Raw genomic sequence first — 23,479 nt, 5'->3', positions numbered from 1 at the left:
CGCATAGAGTTGATCAGGTTGTTGATTGTGGCCTGTGGGATGTTGGTCCACTCCTCTTCAATGGCTGCCAAGCTGCTGGATATTGGCAGGAACTGGAACACGCTGTCGTATACGCCGATCCAGAGCATCCCAAACATGCTCAGTGGGTGACATGTCCGGTGAGTATGCTGGCCATGCAAGAACTGGGATGTTTTCAGCTTCCAGGAATTGTGTACAGATCCTTGCAACATGGGGCCGTGCATTATCATGCTGCAACATGAGGTGATGGTCGTGGATGAATGGCACAACAATGGGCCTCAGGATCTCGTCACGGTATCTCTGTGCATTCAAAATGCCATCAATAAAATGCACCTGTGTTCATTGTCCATAACATACGCCTGCCCATACCATTACCCCACCGCCACCATGGGCCACTCGATTCACAAAACGCTCACCCACACGACGCCATACACGCTGTCTGCTGTCTGCCATCTGCCCTGTACAGTGAAAACCGGGATTCATCCGTGAAGAGAACACCTCTCCAAAGTGCCAGACGCCATCGAATGTGAGCATTTGTCCACTCAAGTCGGTTACAACGACGAACTGCAGTCAGGTCGAGACCCCGATGAGGACGACGAGCATGCAGATGAGCTTCCCTGAGACGGTTTCTGACAGTTTGTGCAGAAATTCTTTGGTTATGCAAACCGATTGTTGCAGCAGCTGTCTGGGTGGCTGGTCTCAGATGATCTTGGAGGTGAAGATGCTGGATGTGGAGGTCCTGGGCTGGTGTGGTCACACGTGGTCTGCGGCTGTGAGGCCGGTTGGATGTACTGCCAAATTCTCTGAAATGCCTTTGGAGACGGCTTATGGTAGAGAAATGAACATTCAATTCACGGGCAACAGCTCTGGTGCACATTACTGCAGTCAGCATGCCAATTGCACGCTCCCTCAAAACTTGCGACGTCTGTGGCATTGTGCCGTGTGATAAAACTGCACATTTTAGAGTGGCCTTTTATTGTGGCCAGCCTAAGGCACACCTGTGCAATAATCATGCTGTCTAATCAGCATCTTGATATGACACACCTGTGAGATGGATGGATTATCTCGGCAAAGGAGAAGTGCTCACTAACACAGATTTTGACAAATATTTGAGAGAAATAGGCCTTTTGTGTACGTAGAAAAAGTCTTAGATCTTTGAGTTCAGCTCATGAAAAATGGGAGCAAAAACAAAAGTGTTGCGTTTATATTTTTGTTCAGTGTATATACTCTAAGGCCTAACCAATATAAATACATGAACATTCCAGTATCACTGTAGACATAATGTTATTCCAATAATATAAATGATACACAATAACATTGATCTGACAGAGCCTCTAGTTTTGGTGGCTGGCCTCAGTAAGTGTTTCAAACAAAAAATGCTTTGGTCATTTCTACCACTCACTCTCAGGGTCGGCTTCCTAACCGACTGGTATCTACCGGACACAGTCACAAACAAGGATTCCAGTGTCTCATTTCAGTGCCACTTAAATCTAAACCTGAATCTGTCTATCCAAATATTTATATTACAGTGTGACCTTTGATGGCCCCCTCAGGATTCGCTCTTGAGAAAATATAATGTCCCCCCTAAAGTTAATGTCAGATTTTCGTCCCCGGTTATAGATGATATAAAACTATAAAAATTTCACCCAAAGTAACAATCAAAGGCAGCTTTCTGTAAATCCTGAATCCAATACAAGTTTGACCAAAAACGCTCTGTAGCTGCAACTGATTCATGACCTTTGGCAGCACAAGAGGGTGACAGAGTTAGCAGTAATTTGGCACTTATGTTGTGCTCAGGTGCAGCATTTCATTTTCAAATTCAGCTGTGAGATCCTCGTGGTGGTTTCTTGTCAGAGCACGTCAGTTACAGAGAGGGCTGAAAAGTTTCACAGATGACTCCTCTGGTCTGGATCATTGCACTCCTGTAAAATGTATCAACTGCAGCAAAAAATCTGTTGTTTCTGAATGATTTTTCTGCGCTCTCTTCACCTGCTTGTGTCTCAGATCCTTCTTAACCTTTGAAAAGGTCCATACTGGATATTATCTTTGACATGTTGAGGATAAGATGAACCATAGAGCAACAGAGGATTACGTTCTGTGGGTTTTATAAAGTTTATGTTCATCCTCGTGAGGATCCTCTCTTTCAACAGATGGTTTGATATTCTTATTGGTTTTATTAAGATAGTAAAGAAATGCTTATGACTGCCTTAAATATAAATATAATATCAATAAATGTGCATCACATTTTAATGTTGTGATTCATGCAGGGTTAAAGACATGTTCCTGAGCATATTCAGGGTACAGCTAGCTCCCATGCTGCTCCCTTTTGTCTACAAACAGGAAGTCATCATTAATACACATTCAGTAAGTTCCTCTCCAGAACCAGCAGGGGGTGTCAGTCCCTCTCTATGTGAGAGCCAGTGACTGACTGCCCTCAGGCTGTCTGAGGGATCAATATGAATGCTGCCTGAATTATTTCTAAATGTTCCTCTTCCCTCTTTCTGTGAAGGGTCGCCATGGTTACCTCCAAACACCATCCTGATGAACACTTCTGACCAATAACACGTTCTGTTCAGCATGAGATGAGTGAAACAGATAGTATGGTGTCTCTCTGCGAGGATAGAGTTCAGCACTGTGTATCATAATAGAACAAACAGAACAGGCTTGTGTTATTGTCTTTATTTGATCTCTGCACTCTCTAAGCTTCACTCATTTGTCCCTGTTTGGTCATTTGCTCCACTGAAAGCAGAAAATATAAAACAGAGCGTGTCCAGATTTCTGTTCATAAACTTAACATGCAAAGACATCAAGCCCTGGCTCCTCTTTCCTTTCTTCTGAACACATTTTCATCTTTCCTCCATCTTTGTCTTCTCCTGCTTTCCCAACAAGTTGTGACATCATTTCCTGTTCTCAGCCTTCAGGGCAGGAAACATGGGTCATCAAGCATTTTGATCACAGTGGCTGTGTCAGGGACTGTCGCTCTCTCCATCCTTTTCCTTCTGAAACTTCCTCTGGTTTCAGCAGAGTCCTGTAATGGGCAGGAAGGCTTTTTACGGCGTCTTCATTAAGAAAGCTATCTGTGGATGGGTTGGGGGCTAGAATACCTGCCTAAGCTCTTCTCCCATGCTTGAAAACCTACGGGGTAGCTCCTCCAGCATGCTGTTCAGGCAAGGATACAAATACTGATGACTGAAGTCATCTGAGGTGCTAAGATCAGAGGTTGACCCACAGGCTGACTCCACCATGAAACCTTTTTGTTTGTGACCAGCAGGGAGCTGGATGATTGTCCTCACATAAGGCCATGGCCCTCTTAAACAAATGGCAAGGTTTGAAGGACTGCTGTCTTGTACTGTAACTCTCCTTGCAGGTATCTGTAGCCCGTCAGTTACACCAAGGAGTTTAGAAAACATCATGTGGAGCGTCTGAGGTTTGCAGGGCTTTTACTGTTTTGCATTCCCTCGTGCCATGGTGTTCATGCTTCTGAGTCATGTTCAGATGGAAGATGGCTTCTGAGTCATGTACAGATGGCAGGTGGGTTTCTAAGGACAGCATTGACGGACTTCACCTGGCACATCCATCTAGTAGTGGAGAGCTGCATGAGCTCAGCTTGGCCTGTGCATGTAGCACAGCAGGAGGTTGAGCTCCATAGCAGTGCATAGCAGTGCACATACACTGCTTCAGCGTGTTGCTCTCTGAAGCGGGCTTGATCACCCCCCACAGCTTCACTCAGGACAGATGCACAGTCAACACAAAATAGATCTCCCAGTGGGACAGTAGCATTTCCTCTATTGTACATGAAACAGACTGAGTCTCTGTCTTCCAACTGTATCTATCTATCCATCTATCTATCTATCTATCTCTCTCTCTCTCTCTCTCTCTATATATATATATATATATATAAGGTTCAAAGATAAATAACAAAATTAAATAATCCAAAACAAAACTTCAGAAAGAAAAACAGAGATATATGTTAAAAAGAGGAGACAAATAAAGAGTTGAGGTACGAGTCAGGGAGGGGAATTGTTGTGTGTGTGTGTGTGTGTGTGTGTGTGCGTGTGTGTGTGTGTGTGTGTGTGTGTATAAGTTGGGAGGACAAACATACAGGTATAATTAATGCTTATGATTCCAAATCAACATTAGAATTACTGCAAACATTACGGTGTGACCCATGGTTGGCTTCCTGGTTCAGGAGCCAATGGGAGAGTAGTGTCTACATTTTAGTAAACATGAAAGAGGGGTACTATAGAGTAGATAAATACATTGTAAAAGGGCCGCAGAACGAATAATAATAATATAATAATATATATTATATCCAGGAGGTGGCGGCAAAGCACTGATATAAAATATACTTTTAAGAGGGAGAAGAAAGAGCTGCCGTTTCTCTGCGATCTACTGCTTCTGCCTGCAGCTGGCAGACTGTAGTAGCTGCTGTCAGATCCATCGGAAGTGTGATGTGGGACTTCCTGATTCTTCTACAATAAGCTGACAGCAACATTGACCAGATTTCTCTCCGCGAACACAGTACGGACTATAGTCCTCTGGTTTAACGTTATTTACACTTTATAACTGCGCGTTGCTCAGCGGAGAGACGGTTCGTCCCAGATAGCTTCAAGCTAACGTTAGCAGCAGGACTCTGTTGTGCTCCGGCTATGTCCGCCTCGGCCGGATGCTCCCCGGCGGGCCCTGGCTCGGGCCTGGGTCCCGGCATGTCCATGTTCCGCTGGCTGGAGGTGCTGGAGAAAGAGTTTGATAAGGCCTTCGTGGACGTGGACCTGCTGCTCGGAGAGATAGACCCGGATCAGGTCGACATTACGTACGAGGGTCGTCAGAAGATGACCAGCCTGAGTTCCTGCTTCGCCCAGCTGTGTCACAAAACACAGACGGTGTTCCAGCTCAACCACAAACTGGAGGTCAGTGACTGACTGGTCGGGTCTGATATTAATGTTCCACCTGTGTTTCATGTCTGCCACGTACAAAGCTTTATAAACAGAGTCAGCAGAACAACCACATATACGTGTAACATTAAACAAACATTATATTAAAAAGAGGCTTTTGTTTGTTATAAGAGGTGTGACGGATAACTGATCGAAAATATCTTTAAATTTCAATTATCGAATCAGAAACAGGATCGTTTTTCTCTCAGTATTTTTTCTGACAGCAAAAACCAGAACTGGAAAATCCTCCTGTTTCCCTGAAGACACCAGTGAAACAGCATTCCTCCTTCCCAGAGAGAGACACAGTCTAACATAATAATGTAACAGTAACATTATAATGTTTACATTAACATTTAATACTCTGATAAAGACCGTGTTCTTTCCTTAGCTACGCCCATGGCTAATGGAAATGAACATTCCTCATATTTACATGCAGCGGTGCACACTGTGATGAACCCAGCCTGCTCACTGTTGGCTGTGCTGTGTTCATGCCCAAAGAGTGCTCCTTACACCTGAATAATAACAGCACCCACCACATGTCTGTAGGTGGAAAGCTTTACATCATGGTAAAATAATTTTTATACAGAACTGTGCAAAAGTTTTAGGCAGGTTGGAAAAAATGCTGTAAAGTCAGAATGCTTTCAAAAACATAAATTTATTTATATAAATTGTTTATTTTTATCAATTTACAAAATGATAAGTGAGCATCAGCTTCAAAAATCATTCTTATAGGAACACTTGCACACAGTCAGGGATTTTGTAGGACTATAGTCAGGCGTATGATCAACCAGTTATACCAAACAGGTGCTAATGATCATCAGTGTCACATGTAAGTTGAAACACAGTCATTAAGTGAAACAGAAACAGCTTAAAACTGGGTGAGGAACAGCCAAACTCTGCTACCAAGGTGAGGTTGTGGAAGACAGTTTCATGTCACAGGTCAGACACCATGGCAAGACTGAGCACAGCAACAAGACACAAGGTAGTTATACTGCATCAGCAAGGTCTCTCCCAGACAAAGATTTCAAAGCACACTGGGGTTTCAAGATGTGCTGTTCAAGCTCTTTTGAAGAAGCACAAAGAAACGGGCGACGTTGAGGATCGTAGACGCAGTGGTCGGCCAAGGTAACTTAGTGCAGCAGATGAAAAACACATTGAGCTTATTTCCCTTTGAAATCAGAAGATGTCCAGCAGTGCCATCAGCTCAGAACTGGCAGAACCAGTGGGACCCAGGTACACCCATCTACTGTCTGGAGAAGTCTGGCCAGAGGTGGTCTTTATGGAAGAGTTGCCGCCAAAAAGCCTCCGACATGGAAACAAAGCCAAGCGACTCAACTATGCACGAAAAAATAGGAACTGGGGTGCGGAAAAATGGCAGCAGGCGCTCTGGACTGATGAGTCAAAATGTGAAATATTTGGCTGTAGCAGAAGGCAGTTTGTTTGCCGAAGGGCTGGAGAGCGGTATAGTAATGAGTGTCTGCAGGCAACAGTGAAGCATGGTGGAGGTTCCTTGCATGTTTGGGGCTGCATTTCTGCAAATGGAGTTGGAGATTTGGTCAGGATTAATGTCGCCTCAATGCTGAGAAATACAGGCAGATACTTATCCATCATGCAATACCATCAGGGAGGCGTATGATTGGCCCCAAATGTATTCTGCAGCAGGACAACGACCCTGAACATTCAGCCAATGTCATTAAGAACTATATTCAGCGTGAAGAAGAACAAGCAGTCCTGGAAGTGATGGTATGGCCCCCACAGAGCCCTGATCTCAACATCATGGAGTCTGTCTGGGATTACATGAAGAGACAGAAGGATCTGAGGAAGCCTACATCCACAGAAGATCTGTGGTTAGTTCTCCAAGATGTTTGGAACAACCTACCAGCCGAGTTCCTTCAGAAACTGTGTGCAAGTGTACCGAGAAGAATTGATGCTGTTTAGAAGGCAAAGGGTGGTCACACCAAATATTGATTAGATTTAGATTTCTCTTCTGTTCATTCACTGCATTTTGTTAACTGATGAAAATAAACTATTAACACTTTGATTTTTGAAAGCATTCTTAGTTTACAGCATGTTTTCACACCTGCCTAAAACTTTTGCACAGTACTGTATGTATATATATTTTATATTTCAATCTAAAATGAGATCATGGATTCGAAGAATTGTGTCTCTCTGTTAGCCGTTTTTTTTTTTTAAATTGAAAAACTGCTCAACTGCAATACAAAGATGCTTCTCTCAGGCCTACACAGTTTCTCAGCCCATAGGGAGCATCTATGGATGAATATACATGCCTGTAACATGAAAAATATGGAATAATAAACAGTACATTAAAACGTTAGCCCCTTTTACACTGCGGTTCTGCCTCAGCGCTGGAACAAAGCTCCGCCGTCATGCAGCCTTTCCCATTTTACATTGGCCAGAGCAACGCCGGCCCAAAGCCGCCCCAGTGTGTGTTTTTACACAGCGCTCTGGTGTTACGGAAGCTAAACGTGCATGTGTAAGTGTAAACAAACTCGAATACACACACACACAAACACTGCGCTGTTCCATCCTGCCGGCTCCGCTGTTTACACAGATGCTGTTTCGCTCTGTTACTACCTCTGATGCCGGCCATTTCGCCTCTGTGCTACATAGAAGACAGATCGTAACAGAGGTGTAGCGGCTGTGGCACAGTGGTAGAGTCGGTCGTCTTTCAATCGGAAGGTGGGAGGTCTGATCCCCAGCTCCCTCAGGCTACATGTCGAAGTGTCCTTGGTCAAGACACTGAACCCCCGGTGGAATGTGATATCTGATTGACAGTTGGGCACGTAGCACGTTACGTAGCAGCCTCTGCCATCTGTGTGTGAATGTGACATGTAATGTAAAAGCAGCTTTGAGTGGTCGCAAAGACTAGAAAAGCGCTATATAAATCCATTTACCATTTACCATAATAATCCCGCCTTGAACTGGCAGTGTAAAGGGGGCTACTGACTGTGGGTGATGACGATGGTGTGTTAAGAAGAAATATTGTTTTGTTGTAAGATTTTTAGTTTTGATCCAGAAGTTTTTCTCAAACTGCTGGGGCCTGTACTACGGAGAGAGTTCAACATACTCAGAGTACCTTCAGTTATCTTCAGTAACTCTGACGAAGGAGATCAGCTGGTTATCAACTTGATAAGTCAACCCAGGGTTTCTATGAGCGCGTTCACATAAAAGTGGCGGAGTCTGCAGTGTATGACCAATCACACTCGGGGACAAGTCTGATCGCACATTTTACAAACTCAGAGAAACTGTGATTTTGGAAAGATATGAAGAAGTGAATCCGGACTGAAATCCTCTGAGCTGCTGGATGCAGGAAGGACAACAGACTGAGTGAATGTGTAAATGAAGTCTGTAGTATCACTGCTCCATCATTAGAGCACCATAAACTGACTATAAAGACACCCCTGCATTACATCAAATGTATTTATGAGGTGTTTATGACAGACTCAGCCTCAGTCCTATCAAACAGGCTTATGAAGCAAATACAAATAAATATAAAAGCACAGTTTAAAGCAGTTTAAAGCTCACTGTCATCTTATAAGTAGAACAAGAACAGGGCTTCAGAGCTGTGATCAGTCTCTGCTGTAGATGTATGTCAGTAAATCATGATGAATATCTTTAATACAAATCAGACGGTAAAGCTCAAGTGTATTACCGCTCTCTCTCTCTCCTCCCTCTCACCATCTGCTCACAGAGCTCCTGAATCAAGAGACCTGATTGGTCAGTTGCTGGTGTTTAGTTCAGGTTGATCTCTTTGATCTCTCCTGCTCCAGAGCAGGTTAGGTGTTCAGCATAAGTTACCATGGTGATCTACCCCGCTAAAATGACCAAAACAAACTGACCGAGCAGTTCAAACCTGTGCTACACTGAATAAAGCAGCGTCAGGTTAACGTCCAGTGTTTATCCAACACTGTTTGTGGAGCTTCTGCTGCTGCGGGCCGGGCTGCTGCTGACGTCTGATGAATACAATCCTTCATCCAGTTAAAATGTAAAAACAGGCAGAATTTAAAAAGCGATGTGACATGACACAGCATCATGAAAGGATTCACTGACTCACATCTATCCATACTGAGCCAACAATGTGTAAAGGTTATCAGGACTCCATCAGGGAGGCTTGTTACCTGAGACAGCTGTAGTTCTGTGTTCTCTGAGGCCATCACAGCGTTGTTGACTCTGACCTGACCTACCTGGCTCTCCACTCTGTTCCTCCACACCTCCCCTGCAGGCTCAGCTGGTGGACCTGCGCTCGGAGCTGACTGATGCCAAGGCCGAGCGGGCCGTGGTGGAGAGGGAGGTGCACGACCAGCTCCTGCAGCTCCACGCTCTGCAGCTGCAGCTTCACGCCAAGCAGGGCCAGGCCGAGGACTCGGACTCCATCAAAGACAGACTGGTAGGAGGAGGACGAGCGCTGTCCGTAACTTATACCTGATTCCATTTTGTACACAGGGAAACATCTTTTTAAAAGTGCCCTGACTTGATGAGAATATAAAGCGTGTGGCTCGATGGTATAAGAGGCAAAGTTCACCGTCTGTGTGACTGTGTCTGACATTATGCCAATCGTGTGGAAGGTTTGCTGCTGTGCAGGACAAAGGGAAATGATGTGGGTTGAATCTGGATCAGAATGTTCTCGATTTCCAAACAGAATTTATTGTTATTTTCAACATGATCAAACCAGTATCAGCCGTGCTCTAAATAAGACAGTGAAGGGTCACTTTAAATGATTTTACAATATACAATAAAGTATTTAGAATAAAAACATATATTAGTAATGGTGGACCTGTTTGTCCTCTAAGCTGCATATCAAAGCAATCCTTCAAATCAAGCTTTGACCGTTTCAGTGTTATTAGTATATAACCATAAATTAAAGTTGAATTGACCTTAAATATATGTACTTGTTGTGTAGCGTACAGTGTGACTCAGCAAACAGAAGGTGAAGGTTCTGATTAAACATTTTGGTCCAATAAACACCAGGGCCCATGTTCACAAACAAGTACTCTCAGAGAGATCCCAACTTAGCTGAAAAACTTCTTGGAAGGAGTCCGAGCTCAGGAGGGATTCAGGAACACTCTTAGTAAGCAGGAAGGGACAGATATTTTGATCTTACTGAGGAGGCGTGGTTGACCCCGTTGCTAGGTATGACACATTCTTTCAGAAGCTGTGATTGGTTGATCCAATAAACAGTGAAACCGATCGGCCTAATCATAGAATCTGGTCAGACATTGTGTCAACAATGAACACTATTTTATGTAATGAACATCTCAAGTCATATTTTAAAGTATTCAGCCTACAACATGTTGAAAACACTTTGTAGGCAGTAGCCTCTTCACATGCTGATAGTTAGATTTATTTGATCACGTTTATTTGCCATGCTGGCAGCTTAAGTGCTTAATCTAAGATATTAACTAGGGAAGATCCCTGCACGATATACTCTATAGCATTTAAAGTCGAGCTGAAACGGCATTTCGAGAGTATCTAGCTTCCGTATCGTGACGTATTTCCGAGTGAAACAGGACGTGCAGGCGGGACATATCATTAGAGGGATTTGATTTGATCGTTGAGAAGTGGGCGTAGACAGACGTTCTCCACAGCGCAGTAGCTAGCTAACTGACCGAGCTCTGCGGTCAGTTAGCTCTGCGGCTAAATGTTGCAGATTAATTGACAGGTGGATGTCATGATATTATTGGTTGAAATTGGTTTGTACTAGCTTACGTAAGCACACGTGATATTTTGTTTTACAGGAAGAAAAAAAGATCAGATTTTGATATAAGAATACGAAGAAATGGATTTTCTATATTTTTTGGTCTATATTGTTAAATAGATGCACAATATTACCGGGGATGTGATCTAAAAGGATTAAAATGACATTTTTCATTTCACCTCAACTTTAATTAGCTCACTGTAAGGCGCTGTTATAGCTCAGTTGGTTGAGCAGGCGTCCCGTGTACAGAGGCTACAGTCCTTGACGCACTGATCGCAGGTTCGACTCCCAGTCTGCCGATCATTTGATGAATGTTTCCCCACTGTCTCCTCTCCCTGTTTCATGTCTCTCTTCAGCTGTTCTACATAAAAAGGCAAAAAGACCCCAAAATAATCTTTTTTTTCACTGTCATTCAGTGTTTGGAGAACATTTCTCCTATCTCTCCGTCTTTCTGCCGTTTTCTCCTCTGCCTGAAAAACTCTGAAAAGTCCTCCTCACTACTCCTAACTGTTTCTCATCTGAAGGGCTGAGATCCTTTGTGAATAACTTTTATATTTACTCTAGTCTTAACTTTAAGGGGAAATTCTTAGAAAACGTCATGATTCTGAGACTTTTCTTAGTATTTCGTCACTAGGAGCAACTCTTTGTATGAGAAAGCTTTATGAATACGTGCCCTGATAGCTATGGAGTCCCAGAAGTGCCAATAAAATAAGTAAATAAATGTGGAAATATTACGAGGAATGCATAGATTAATAAATAAGTACATACAAACTTGGAAATGATTAAATATAGATTAAATAGAAATATATAAATAAATGTGCAAACATTAATAAGAACAAACATTTATTTATTTAAACATCTGTTTATTTATTTTGTATTATTTAAACTACATAATTTAAAATGTCTGTTTTGTTATATTTATTCTTCCCCTCTATATTTCTTTCTTCTTGTGCTAATTCTTAAAGGGCCAAGCTGTCAATCAACTGGGTTTGGGCGGGTCTTTCTGCCCAGGCGCCTCTTATCTGTAAAGCGAGTGTACCCCTCATGACTGAGGCCAGCCGTCACTCACAGCTACAGAGCCAGGGGGATGAAAGCTGGATACACACGGTGATCGTTGGGAACAAAGTGGCTTAGTTAACAACAGCTGAGGCGGAGTTATGATGTAAATGTTACAGAGCAGCTCCAGTCATGTTATAAGACGTATGAAACGCTCTGCTTGTAAAAATCCTCCCAAGGCGTCTCCTCCTTCTCTCTCATTAAAATTCTCCAATCTGCAGTTAGCAAACATTACGATGACAGTTACAGCTGGCTCACACATGGTGAAAGTGGTTGCCATAGGTTACACATAATGATATGCATGTAGTGTCGCCCCGTCCATTAACGGGATTGGCTCCTTAGGTTTGTGACGTCTCAAACCTGCCAATCTGAATCTTTTATTTAGAGTCGTCTTATAATCATACCAATACAGTTTTTATCAGTATTATTTACATAGTATGGTTTTATGGCCCTCCTTTGCCTCCCTACATCCAGTGTTGGTCAGGAGAAAATGTACTGGGGCAGTGTACTCCGCTGCTGCTTTAAAGCCCCTCCTCCTCTGCTTTATGTTAATATTGCTTTAAGTTATTTCTGCCACTTATATCGACTGCCTAACTCACTCATCATCTCTGCTGCCTCCTGAAATAATCTTCTCTCTAATCTATGACGTCTTTCTGTTCTTCCTCTGCTCTCCTCCCTTTAAGCCTGCACCAACAATGGATCACATGGTAAGTGTGTGTGTAGGGGGGTGTTTTGATTGAATGTGTGGCTGCACCTAACACAGCTCATCGACTTACTGTCTTCATACTTACTAACAACAGACACTCAGTTTTTCAAGGTTCACACTCGTGGCGCACAAATGTGTACTTATGTTATTCAGAGCATACAGGGAGACACACGTCTAATGAGGCCAACCCAACCCAACACACACACACACTCACACACACACACACACACACACACACACACACACACACACACACACACACACACACACACACACACATATGTCAGAGTATGTTTTGTTGGTTTAACAACATTACAGAAAGGATCCCTACAGAGAGAGACCTTTTTGTTACAGAGGAAGATGATTGTTTTAACCACAAACAGACGTTACATCGCTCACTGCACACACACCAGACTCCATTGGTAAAAACAGTGATTTAACCTCACAGAACAGGAGTTTCTGGTTATCTTGTTTGTGTTATTGTGTGACTGATAACACCAACAAACCAATCAAAGCAGCGCCAAACAAACCATTTTAAAAACCAAAGTACTTTATTGATAGAAACAGAAAGACAGATCATAGCAGCAGTAGACCAGCAGCTCCTTGTGCTCTGTGACGCACTTTGATCCATCAAGGATGATGTTGCAGCCATTACAGCCTGTTTCACTGCTGCAGGATGCACACATCTACTGGACACATTCAAACACTTTTTCTTCTGTTGCTCATTTAGACCCTAAAACATGTGAAAATAGTGCCCATTCTGGGGCGCTGGTTTAGCTCAGTCGGTAGAGCAGGCGCCCCATATACAGAGGCTACAGTCCTCGTCGCACTGATCGCAGGTTCGACTCCCGGTCTGCCGATCATTTGTGCATGTCAGCCCCCACGCTCTACTCCCCACATTTCCTGTCTCTCTTCAGCTTTCCTATCGAATAAAGGCAAAAAAGCCAAAAAAATAATCTCAAAAAAAAAATAGTGCCCATTCTCTGTCAGACACCCGTGACTGGGCAGCCATTGATTCTCTTACTTTACAAGCTGCTGTTTTGGTCTCAAATCTTGTTCACGAGCAGCACAACATAGACAGACTGATGGGAAAATAACTAACTGGAGAACCAAACCCAACATTTAGATCAATGTTTTGGAACCAAAATGAACAAATTAGAATAATCACTTTGCCAAAAGCCCTTTAGCTTAACATCCAGAAGAGCTGCAGAGGTTCCAAGGTGGTGATCGAGCCGCTCCACCTCCTGAGCTCATCATAGATCATAGAGCAACAGGACAGCCCTACACTTCAGGTCTGTTTGGACAGTCATTAATAGTTAAGAAACAGGACGAGTGGGCATCATGTAAGTCTGAGGAATGATCCGGTCATGTTTAACGACTCCAGACTTTCAGATTTGAACAGCCTGAGGCCATGTCCACACGTACACAGGTATTTTTCAAAACGGCGTTTTAGGGCACTGAGAATGAATCTTTTGTGAAACTCCGGCCAGGGGGAAGACTTTTACAAACTCCACGGAGACGTGTAGACGGGGTAAACGCCACTTTGGGCTCGTGACGTCAGGCTGTGCACCGTTATCTCCTGTGTGAGGCGTCACTAATGAGGCGACATTCGTTGCAGAATGACGGGCGTGACATAAACAGTGATGCTTAACAGGACTTGTTTACATGTTAACACATGTATGTACAGTTACTCGTCTACTATATTGAGGAACAAAGGCGTCGGGATAGATTTTCAGACTTTTGACTCCAGCGATTCTTCTTCTTCCTCGCATGGGTTATTGTTGGTGTGACGTTCTCATGACAGCGATTCTGTTGTATTTTTGCGTTTTCGTTTGGACGGGGATTTTTTATTACCGTGTTGGTGTGGATGGGATTTTTTTGGAAACGAAGGGGGCAAAAACTCAGTTTTCAATAGTACCAGTGTATGTGTAGACATGGCCTTAGTTCCAGGGAAAAAACCTCCAATAACACCCGTCAGTTTAACTGAACACTTGGAGTCAGGGCAGCAGTGTGCTGGACCTGCACACACAGGACCAAAGAACAGAACAGCTGTCGTGTTTTCCTCGTCCGCTTGAGAGTCCATCTTGTTTGAATTGGCGCACCTGGTGGATCCTTCGTGGCCCGGGAAATGGAGGATGCATCTGAAGGGGCCTTTGAAATGGGACAGCCTTCGACGTGCCGCTGTGACCCAATCAGCCTTCAGATACATCCTTCAAAGGCTGCAGCCCCTGAACTGGGACACAGCTATAGGGTCATCTCAGGTAATGTAGCTAACTTCCATGCTAACTGCTAACTATGATATGGTTTAGCATTTAGTAACATTCATTGAGCAGTGACATGAATATTTTCAGCGACACAAACATGTAAAGCTGCAACACGCTAACTGTGACATGTTGTGGACGGAGCCAGGAAGATGTCTATCAAAGCATGCTCAGCCACGCCCACACAGTCCTGAGAAATGGTATAATCAGCACAATGAGAATTTTATCTTTAACATCATTTTAGTATATTAGCATCGAGCTCCCTCCGCTCTAAAGAGAAGGGGATCAGCGTGGAGCCTGAATCGGCTGAAGCTCCACCAGGAGACGGAGCTCTGATGAAGACAGTCAGTCACCGTCTGCTGTGTTTAGGGGGCTTCATTTCCTAACTGAAACTGTGTGTGTGTGTGTGTGTGTGTATGTGTGTGTGTGTGTGTGTGTGTGTGTGTGTGTGTGTGTGTGTGTGTGTGTGTGTGTGTGTGTGTGTGTGTGCGTGTGCATGTGCGTACATCAGTGCATGTAGATGTATATGTATATGTAAATGTATATTTTTTCTTTTGCGTCTTTTGTTTTGAAATTCAGATAACTCACTGAGCCGTCTGCAGCATGTTAATGTACACCTGTTAGTACACAACACGTCCGTCCATTCACATGTATGTAGTCTATAGAGTTTAAAAAAGGGGTTCTGCTCATGTGCTCGAGACCCCTTAAATATTTCTGGAGCAGCTTGACTTAGGGATGTGCACTTTAACTGGTTAACACTTGCAGTTTAACAGTTAAATGAAATGTTGTTTTTAACATACACATATTTGGGAAACATCTTTTGCTGTCGTTAGCTGAGCTGAGCCAGAGAGCAGAGCAAAAAGAAGCAGCATGTGGGACCATTTCACTCCAGACGATGATGTTACTTGTACATTGTGCGATGCACTACTTCAATACAGCAGTGGTACAAGCACAGAGCAGACATCCACAAGCATCCCAAGTTTCTCAGCCAGCTCTGCCCTCCATGCTGTCAGGGAGAAAGTGTGATGCTCGGCGGTCTGAGAGGATAATGCAGAGAATCAGTTTGAAGGTGGAGAAAGATATTTTACCTGTCAGCGTGGTCAGTGGCGGCGGGTTTCAGGAGTTTTACTGAGCCTAATTACCAAATCCCATCAAGATGTACTGTCAGGCTCCGTGTCCACACAGAGACGTTTTCTGTCAGGAAAGCGCTGGCAGAGAGCTGGGCTGAAGCGCTTGTGGGGTGAGAGAAAAAAGGCTGCACGCAGGCTTTGTTTCTGTGACAACAATAAGTTGAACTTACAGCACTGCCTTTCTGTTGAAGCCTACAGTTAAAAAAAGAGCAGCTCGCTGCGCCTGTTTAAAAAAAAAAATGTTTTACTGTTGTTAAGGCAATGACCGCATCATTAGCTGTCACTAACCTACCGTTATATTGTAAACTGACAGATTTTGGCTTGTTAAAATACTTAACTTTGTGTTCAATAGATGAGTTATATCTGCATAAAAAAATGGACAGGCGGAGGGCGCTTGCTCTGGCTTTGATGGAGGGGGAGAGGCTCTTCCCAAATACATTAAACACAGGGAAACAGAGATCCGTGTGGGTACCTGAGACCCTCAGAAAGAGGAAAGATCATGGCGTCACCCCTGCAGAAGGCACGCGAGTCTGCCGTTCTCCTAACACAGAGTATGGCAGCCGGACACACAGCTGACAGCCTCGCAGCTACACTAATTGCTGCGGTGGAGACCTGGGGGCTCGCTGGGTCAGTGTCTGCATGGGTCCCAATCCAAAAAATACATTATAATCTTGTTGGTTACCCGCTTATTAACGCTTAAGAGTGACGGTTACATTTGTAAATGCACATCCCTAGCTCGGCTATTTCTGTGTGATAAGTTGGAGTTCCCAGCGATCCTGTGAATAAAGATCTGCAGGAAAAGAACCAAAATAAAGAGGATGGAGAGAAACACAAACTGGGGTACTTCCTGCAGATCTCACTTGGTTACAGCCCTGGCTGAGTGTGTTGTGTTGTCTTGTGGTGTATGTGTGTGTGTGTTCACGTGTGTTGTGCTTTCTCCAGGAGCAGGAGCTGGAGGCCGGCAAGAAGGAGAAGCTGGCAGAGGCTCGGCTGGAGACAGAAGTGAGACTGTACAGGAAAGAAAACGAGGCCCTCCGCAGGCACATGGCGGTACTGCAGGCCGAGGTGTACGGCGCCAGACTGGCTGCCAAATACCTGGACAAGGAACTGGCCGGCAGGTGAGCAGCCCACACCTGGAGTCTTATAAACTGATTGTTGACTTACGAATAACTACATGCAATCTAAGCAGACTGACCCACACTCACACGTCTCTTTGGAGCACAGTCCCATGATGAGGGCTGACAGCAGATTGTGTGGCTGTGTTTCAGGGTGCAGCAGATCCAGCTGCTCGGTCGGGACATGAAGGGACCGGCTCACGACAAGCTGTGGAACCAGCTGGAGGCGGAGATCCACCTGCATCGCCACAAGACCGTCATCAGGGCATGTCGAGGACGCAATGACCCCAAGAAACCTCTGCCCTCCCCCGTGGGACACGTGAGTGTGAAACCTCTCCGCTGTTTGAACTATTTAAAGCTTTAATTTCTTCCTCTTGTGTTAAAACGTGTTGATGTGTTTACAGGACCCAGATATGCTGAAGAAGACGCAGGGAGTCGGCCCCATCAGGAAGGTGGTGCTGGTCAAAGATGACACTGAGGGGCTGGGAATCTCCATCACAGTAAGAAGTGCTTTTTCATTTTACACTCATTACCTTTTTTGTGTGTGAATGTGTCCAGTAGATGTGTTCATCCTGCAGCAGTGAAACAGGTTGTAATGGCTGCAACATCATCCTTGATGGATCAAAGTGCGTCCACTAAAAGTTCTTGTTGTTTCCACTGACAGTCTCAGATTGTTATTCTAAGAGAGTGTCACAAAAAGCTCTGTCTCTGTAGGGATCCTTTCTGTAATGTAGTTTTTTAACCACAAACAGACGCTACATCGCTCTCTGCAAACACACCAGACTCCATTGAGAAAAACAGTGATTTTGCTTTGCTGAACACAGGAGCTGCTTTTCTGTCGCTTCAGTTACCGTAAAATCCAGAATATAAGACACAGTCTGTTTTTGTGTTTATCTCAGGGGGTAAAAGGTTTTCTACAGCTATTTATCAATAAAATCTTTAATTGTCCAGTTTGCAGCCCTGCTAGCTACCGGTGCTGTAGCTAGTAGAGATGGGCATGTCCACTAATCTCAGTATCCGAGTAATCCACTGACCTTCTCAACAAATGGGAGCATATCTCCAGTCACCATGTTCGTTATTATCAGGTTTATCTTCTCCACTCTGCTATCATCAACGACGTGCGCTAGCAGGGCTAGCAAATGATGTGATGCGAGACTGCCTGTTGTCTGTCTCCGCTGGACAGAGCGCGTGTGGTGAAGCATCCAACTCGTATTTTTATTAGGGATGCACGATATTGGATTTTTTGCCGATATGTGATTATTTTCCAACCCTTTTTACCCATTTCGATACCGATATATTAGGCACGTGTGTTTTCCACCTAATTGCAGAGAACATCAGAACAACAAGTCTCCCCTGTGGAGGAATTGATATCATGCCTGCTCTTATCGTAGTGGCCCGCTGGCCGATGCAGAAATAACATAATGCAGTGCTTTTTCAGATACACATTCACTGGGCAATATAAGAAAATTACTTAAGCTTAGGTTATGTTCAAAATGCCAAATGTATGTAACATGTTCTTTCAAATGAACTAATATTCATCTCAGACTCAACTTAGACCGGCTTGCATGATGAGATTCGGCCCTCGTCACATGACCGATGCTGAGCAACCATTGCAAGCTGCTGCCTTGCTGTCCCTTTCTTTGAAAAAGTGCCACACCGCAGACATCTTGCACCCTTCTTCACGCTCGACTGACGAGGCGTGATGCAGGCAGTGCGCGCGCACACTCGTGCCCAGTTAATGTTGTAGCATTTCATCAAGCTTTTTCAGGGAATCGTTGAGCATTTAGGCAGAATTAAAGCGTTGGTTTATCAGCAGAAGATATTGGCAGAAAATGACATATCTGCATTCCTAATTTCTATGATCTACAAGTTTAACACCACATACCTTGCACAGCTCGTTATCGTCGTCTTTTTTGTCAAAGTACATCACATCACTTTTCCTGGTCACGGCTGACATGGTGCATATGAGTAGTGTTACATTACTCGAGTAAGTCCCCATCCCTAGTAACTAACGGTAGCTGGAAGCCAACAGTAACGTTGCTTGTTGTGAGGCTAGCGGCTGCAATGGCGATCATGACGGTGCATGTCCATGACCAAGCGTTAGCAACAATCAAGTTAGGTAGTAAAACACAAACAGCACTGCGGCATGTTGTAAATAGGAGACGTTGTAGCGGCTTGGACCCCAAAACAATTTAATGCAGACTCGACTTCACCCCTTAACAACCCGAGAGCGCCATGGTGACACAATAACATACCTCTCTCTGCATTTTATGCTGGTACTTTGGCCGCTCCGGTGTGTAGGATGCAGCCCACTTTTTAGATGACAATAATGTTTAAAGTCTTAAACACCGAATTTTACACCGAGTTATTGTGTGTGAAACAAATGTTGTTGTGTTTGATCTGAGGTAAGCATGTAACACAAAAGTCCCACAGAAACACACACACACAAAGTGATGGAGGCAGCAGTAGACCAAAATCTCCTGTGCTCTCTGAGGTCACATCCCTGTTTTTGTAAATGGAGTCTGGTGGATTTGCAGAAAGTGATGGTCCGGCTGTTTCTGGCCGAGGTGTTCAGCTTGTTCCCTCTTGCTTCTCCTCAGGGGGGGAAGGAGCACGGCGTTCCCATCCTGATCTCAGAGATCCACCCCGGCCAGCCTGCAGACCGATGTGGAGGTCTGCACGTGGGAGACGCAATCTTGGCCGTCAACAGCATCAACCTGCGAGACGCCAAACACAAGGAGGCCGTGACCATCCTGTCGCAGCAGGTAACGCAGGTCAGAGCACCACACCTGCAAGTACACACTGTTACCTCTCAGTGCTCACTGTGTGTGTGTGTGTGCGCGTGTGTCAGCGGGGGCAGATAGAGTTCGAGGTGGTGTATGTGGCTCCGGAGGTGGACAGTGATGATGAGAACGTGGAGTATGAAGACGACAGCGGACATCACTACAGGCTGTACCTGGATGAACTGGACGACAGCAGCACAGCGCCCCCAAGCAACAGCTCCGCGTCACTGCAGGGTGAGTTGTTTAACCTGTTGGGAGAACGTCAGAGCGTCCACCACTCGACAGCTTCACACTGTTCTCATGTTTGCTCGCAGACCAAAGTGACAGAGAGGAACCTTCACACAAAGTCGATGATGTTTTCTACTCAGGTGTGGGCGGGGCTTAATTGCGTCTCTATGGGAACAAGAAAGAAAAGAAAAGAAAATAGGAAGAAGAAACATAAACCAGAGCACTTCAGGCGTAGTGTTCCACACAGTGCCGGTGTCTTTAGATGTGTGTTCCGCATGAGACGAGGTTTCTGCCTGTGAAAGGAAGTGCTTCTGTCTCATGGTGGATTCATGTTAGAGATGGCCACTTCAAGCAAAAGGACTCAGGCTGCTGAAAAAAATCGAATCATGTCTTAATTTCTACAGTTCTGAATTGATTTGAAACTTCCAACAATCGATTTCTATAAAGGTTTTTTCCGTCCTCAGTCAGCAGCCGGTTTGCATGCATTTTTTATGGTTGGGTTGTACATGTACTGCAAATTTCTTTTGAAAGGCAAATGGCTTATTGGTTTCAGGAGGAAGGAGAGGCTCGGATTAATAATGAAATACAAAATATGTATGTGTGTAAAAATATGTACAATTTTTAAAAGGAAACGTTAGAATAATAGAAGCTAGATAAATAAAACTTGTCCCCTTTAAAGTTCTATTTGTGAATGAAGAACTCGTGTTCATTGTTTTATTGTTCGTTAGCACATGCTCTAAAGAACCTACATTTAAGCTGAGAGCTGAATAAGAGACGTCATTGTGCCATGCATTACCTGATTAGTCGATTAATCATTTCAATAATCAATGAGTAATCGACGGTTGAGCCTCGCAAAGCCCTGGAATGATCTCCTTATTATAATAATAATGACAAAATATTATTATCAGATTGTTTTTACAGACAAATATATTTTTGGTCACACAAAAGGTGAGTTGTCGTCATGATCAGTGTAAACTCAGAGCGTGACAGCCCTTACGCTACTGCTCCACAGCTCCCACAGGCTCTCTGCAGACAGTAATATTTCTCTCTTACTGCCCGCTGCTCTTAGCACTGGCGTTTGTGAATTTGATGCTTTTTGTCACGATGCTCATTTGCATAGAAAGAGGCTGAATTTCCCCCGAATGTTTGCATAGTTACTGATTTAAATACAAACAGCAGCGGAGCACTGAGACGCTCTGCAGAGTACTTTGGATGCATTCAGGCCTCTGCGAGTGCTTCGGGAGGCTTTTAGTGTTGTTGGCACAGGTTTAGCCCCACAATCCTTCAGTGAAATCCCCCCTGAGCACTAACATTTACTGACCCAGTAGGAACCTTTGAGCTGCCGTCACACCAGGTAACTGTATGATGGTTCTTCCTGCTTTGCTCGATTGATATCTTTAATCTGAACACGAAGCAAACAGTACATGTTTCAAAAGTTCTAGGATGTACTCGATCCTGTCCCTTCTCCTCTTTTAACAACTATAACGTGTGCGTGTGTGCGTGTTGTCCCTTCAGCTCTGGAGAAGATGTCCCTGAGTAACGGAGCAGAGAACGGAGGAGGGGACACGGGGATTTCTAGCGAGACGCCGTCAGAGGAAACTCCTTTAAAGCCTCTGGAGGGCGACGGCTCCTCCTAGAGGCCCAGCCGAGTCACTGCAGAGAAAACAGGAAGATCATGGGAAAATCTCTCTCAGAGAACTGAATCGGAGGGACGAGGGAGAACGAACACAAGCCGTCTGTTTTCCCTTCTTCCTCCTGGTGTCGGGGGGTCGGGGGGTCGGGGCTCGGGGGTAAGTCTGGGCATGAGGCAATGAAAGAGGAGGTGTAAGATATGTCGAGGAGGAGATGCTGGTGAACAAACGGGGCTTTTTGGGGTATTTTATTCAGATACTAATCAGCTGTAACGGGACAGGACGAGGTCAGCGTCTGCGCTCACACACTATCACTACACTTTACCCTCCTACATGGGCCAGCTCCACACAGGAAATACACAAAATCTAATATTTATTGATTGTTTTACAAGAAGACAATCAATCTGTGTAACTGATCGTTACATCTGGTGAGAGCTGTTTGTGCTTTTTCACATCAGGTGTTAAAAATATCAGGAGGAAAATGTCTCTCCTTTTAACTGTAAAACATTTTAACTAACAACATTAAACGAATGAAAGGTGACCAGGAAGAGTTGGCTGATGAACAAACTGATGAACTCTGGAAGCTAAAGGTGCGACACACACGATTACATCAAGTCAACCTGAAGGAACGCATCGGGAAACGAGAGTCACTCGCATATTAACCGGGCAGCACAGCACGTCTTCACGGGGAAACTCAGACGATGTGGCATTCGGCTGCTCACGTGGCTTTCAGTTATGAATCAGTGTTAGACTGTCAGCGCTCAGAGAATGAGAGGTCCTGATGTTGTCGAGGAAACGGTTAATCTGGACAGACCTGACAAAGCACGAGCTCAGCCTTTATGATGTAGTTATTCCAGCATCCTCTCAGCTTGTTTGTTGTCATTAAATCTCAGTAACATCTGTTTATTTTGGTTCATAGCGCCCACAGCTGTGTCCCAATCCAGGGGCTGCATCCTTTGAAGGAGGCGTCTACAGAGGATGCGCCATTCTCAGCCTGTGTAGACGCTTAAAGTCTGTAGAGACGTCTGGTGACGCAAACAGAAAATGCTCTGCAGACCAAACGCCGCTCCGGTCGCCTTGCATCGGGTAGCTAGCGGGCTAACTAGCTAACGTAACTTAACCTAATATTTTAAAGGTTTTTTTAACATGTGTATCTCAGCTATTTGATTGAGTTGAAACCAAAAACGTTTACATTTAACGTGTATTCCTCAGCCTCTTAAGAATCCGCCATCTCGTTTGAATTGGCGCGCAATGCATCTCTGGATACGTTGTGCTGCAAAGGATGCACCCGGTGGATCCTTCGTGGTCGGGTAAAGGAGGACGCATTTGTTGGCCGCATTTGAAGGAGCCTTCGAATTGGGACAGCCCTCCACGCGCCGCTGTGATGGTCACTTGTGGCTCTGATGCATAAAACGTATTTTAGTCGTGTCCTCTTTTCTCTAGTTCAGCTTCTAAATCTGTGACAGAGGGCTTCAGAGGATGTTTCTAAGCCGTTGGTGACTGCTCCAGAATCCTGGACTCTGACCTCTCCTCCTTCTCTGTGTCTTTAGTTTGAACACTGTGGTAGTGTCACGTTTATCAGCTGTATGTTCAGAGTCCATGTTCACTCACTCGTCTCTTCGAAGCAGCTTTTAGCAAAACAGAAGAAGAAGGAAACGCTGTGTGAGAGAAGCCATGTAGTTTCCCTCCTGCTGATCATTTTACACACTTCAATAAGCATGTTGCAACATCTAACACCTGACATCAAACCCTAAAGGACAATGTGATGACTCTAGTGTCTGTACCTGACCTCTGACCCCTGTCCTGGTGCTCCTGCTCCATCACTCACACGTTCACTGTCGGTGTGTAGGACGGGGCGGGCACAGTAACTCTTGTATGATATAATGTAATGAACACAATCA

At 44.5% G+C, this 23,479-nt stretch overlaps 1 protein-coding gene across 2 annotated transcripts; it reads left to right on the top strand.

The window, feature by feature from the left end:
- Positions 1–4,505: 4,505 nt before the first annotated feature.
- On the top strand, positions 4,506–21,708 carry gopc (golgi-associated PDZ and coiled-coil motif containing). 2 transcript variants are annotated; one of them, XM_069684177.1, is made up of 9 exons: positions 4,506–4,928; positions 9,196–9,360; positions 12,408–12,431; positions 16,764–16,939; positions 17,090–17,255; positions 17,341–17,436; positions 19,537–19,701; positions 19,788–19,953; positions 21,463–21,708. In XM_069684177.1, the coding sequence occupies exons 1-9, from the start codon at positions 4,668–4,670 to the stop codon at positions 21,582–21,584; spliced, it is 1,341 nt and encodes a 446-aa protein (XP_069540278.1). In that variant the 5' UTR covers positions 4,506–4,667; the 3' UTR covers positions 21,585–21,708. The 2 variants fall into 2 exon arrangements, with proteins under 2 accessions (XP_069540278.1, XP_069540286.1); XM_069684185.1 differs by lacking the exon at positions 12,408–12,431.
- Positions 21,709–23,479: the final 1,771 nt, after the last annotated feature.

Source organism: Semicossyphus pulcher, unplaced genomic scaffold, assembly GCF_022749685.1.
Source record: "Semicossyphus pulcher isolate SPU_LCO1_2020_fin unplaced genomic scaffold, fSemPul1.0.p SCAF_11, whole genome shotgun sequence".
Lineage (NCBI taxonomy): Eukaryota > Metazoa > Chordata > Actinopteri > Labriformes > Labridae > Semicossyphus > Semicossyphus pulcher.
The sequence above is the reverse complement of the archived record's forward strand: the minus strand, read 5'-3'. Positions and strand labels throughout refer to the sequence as shown.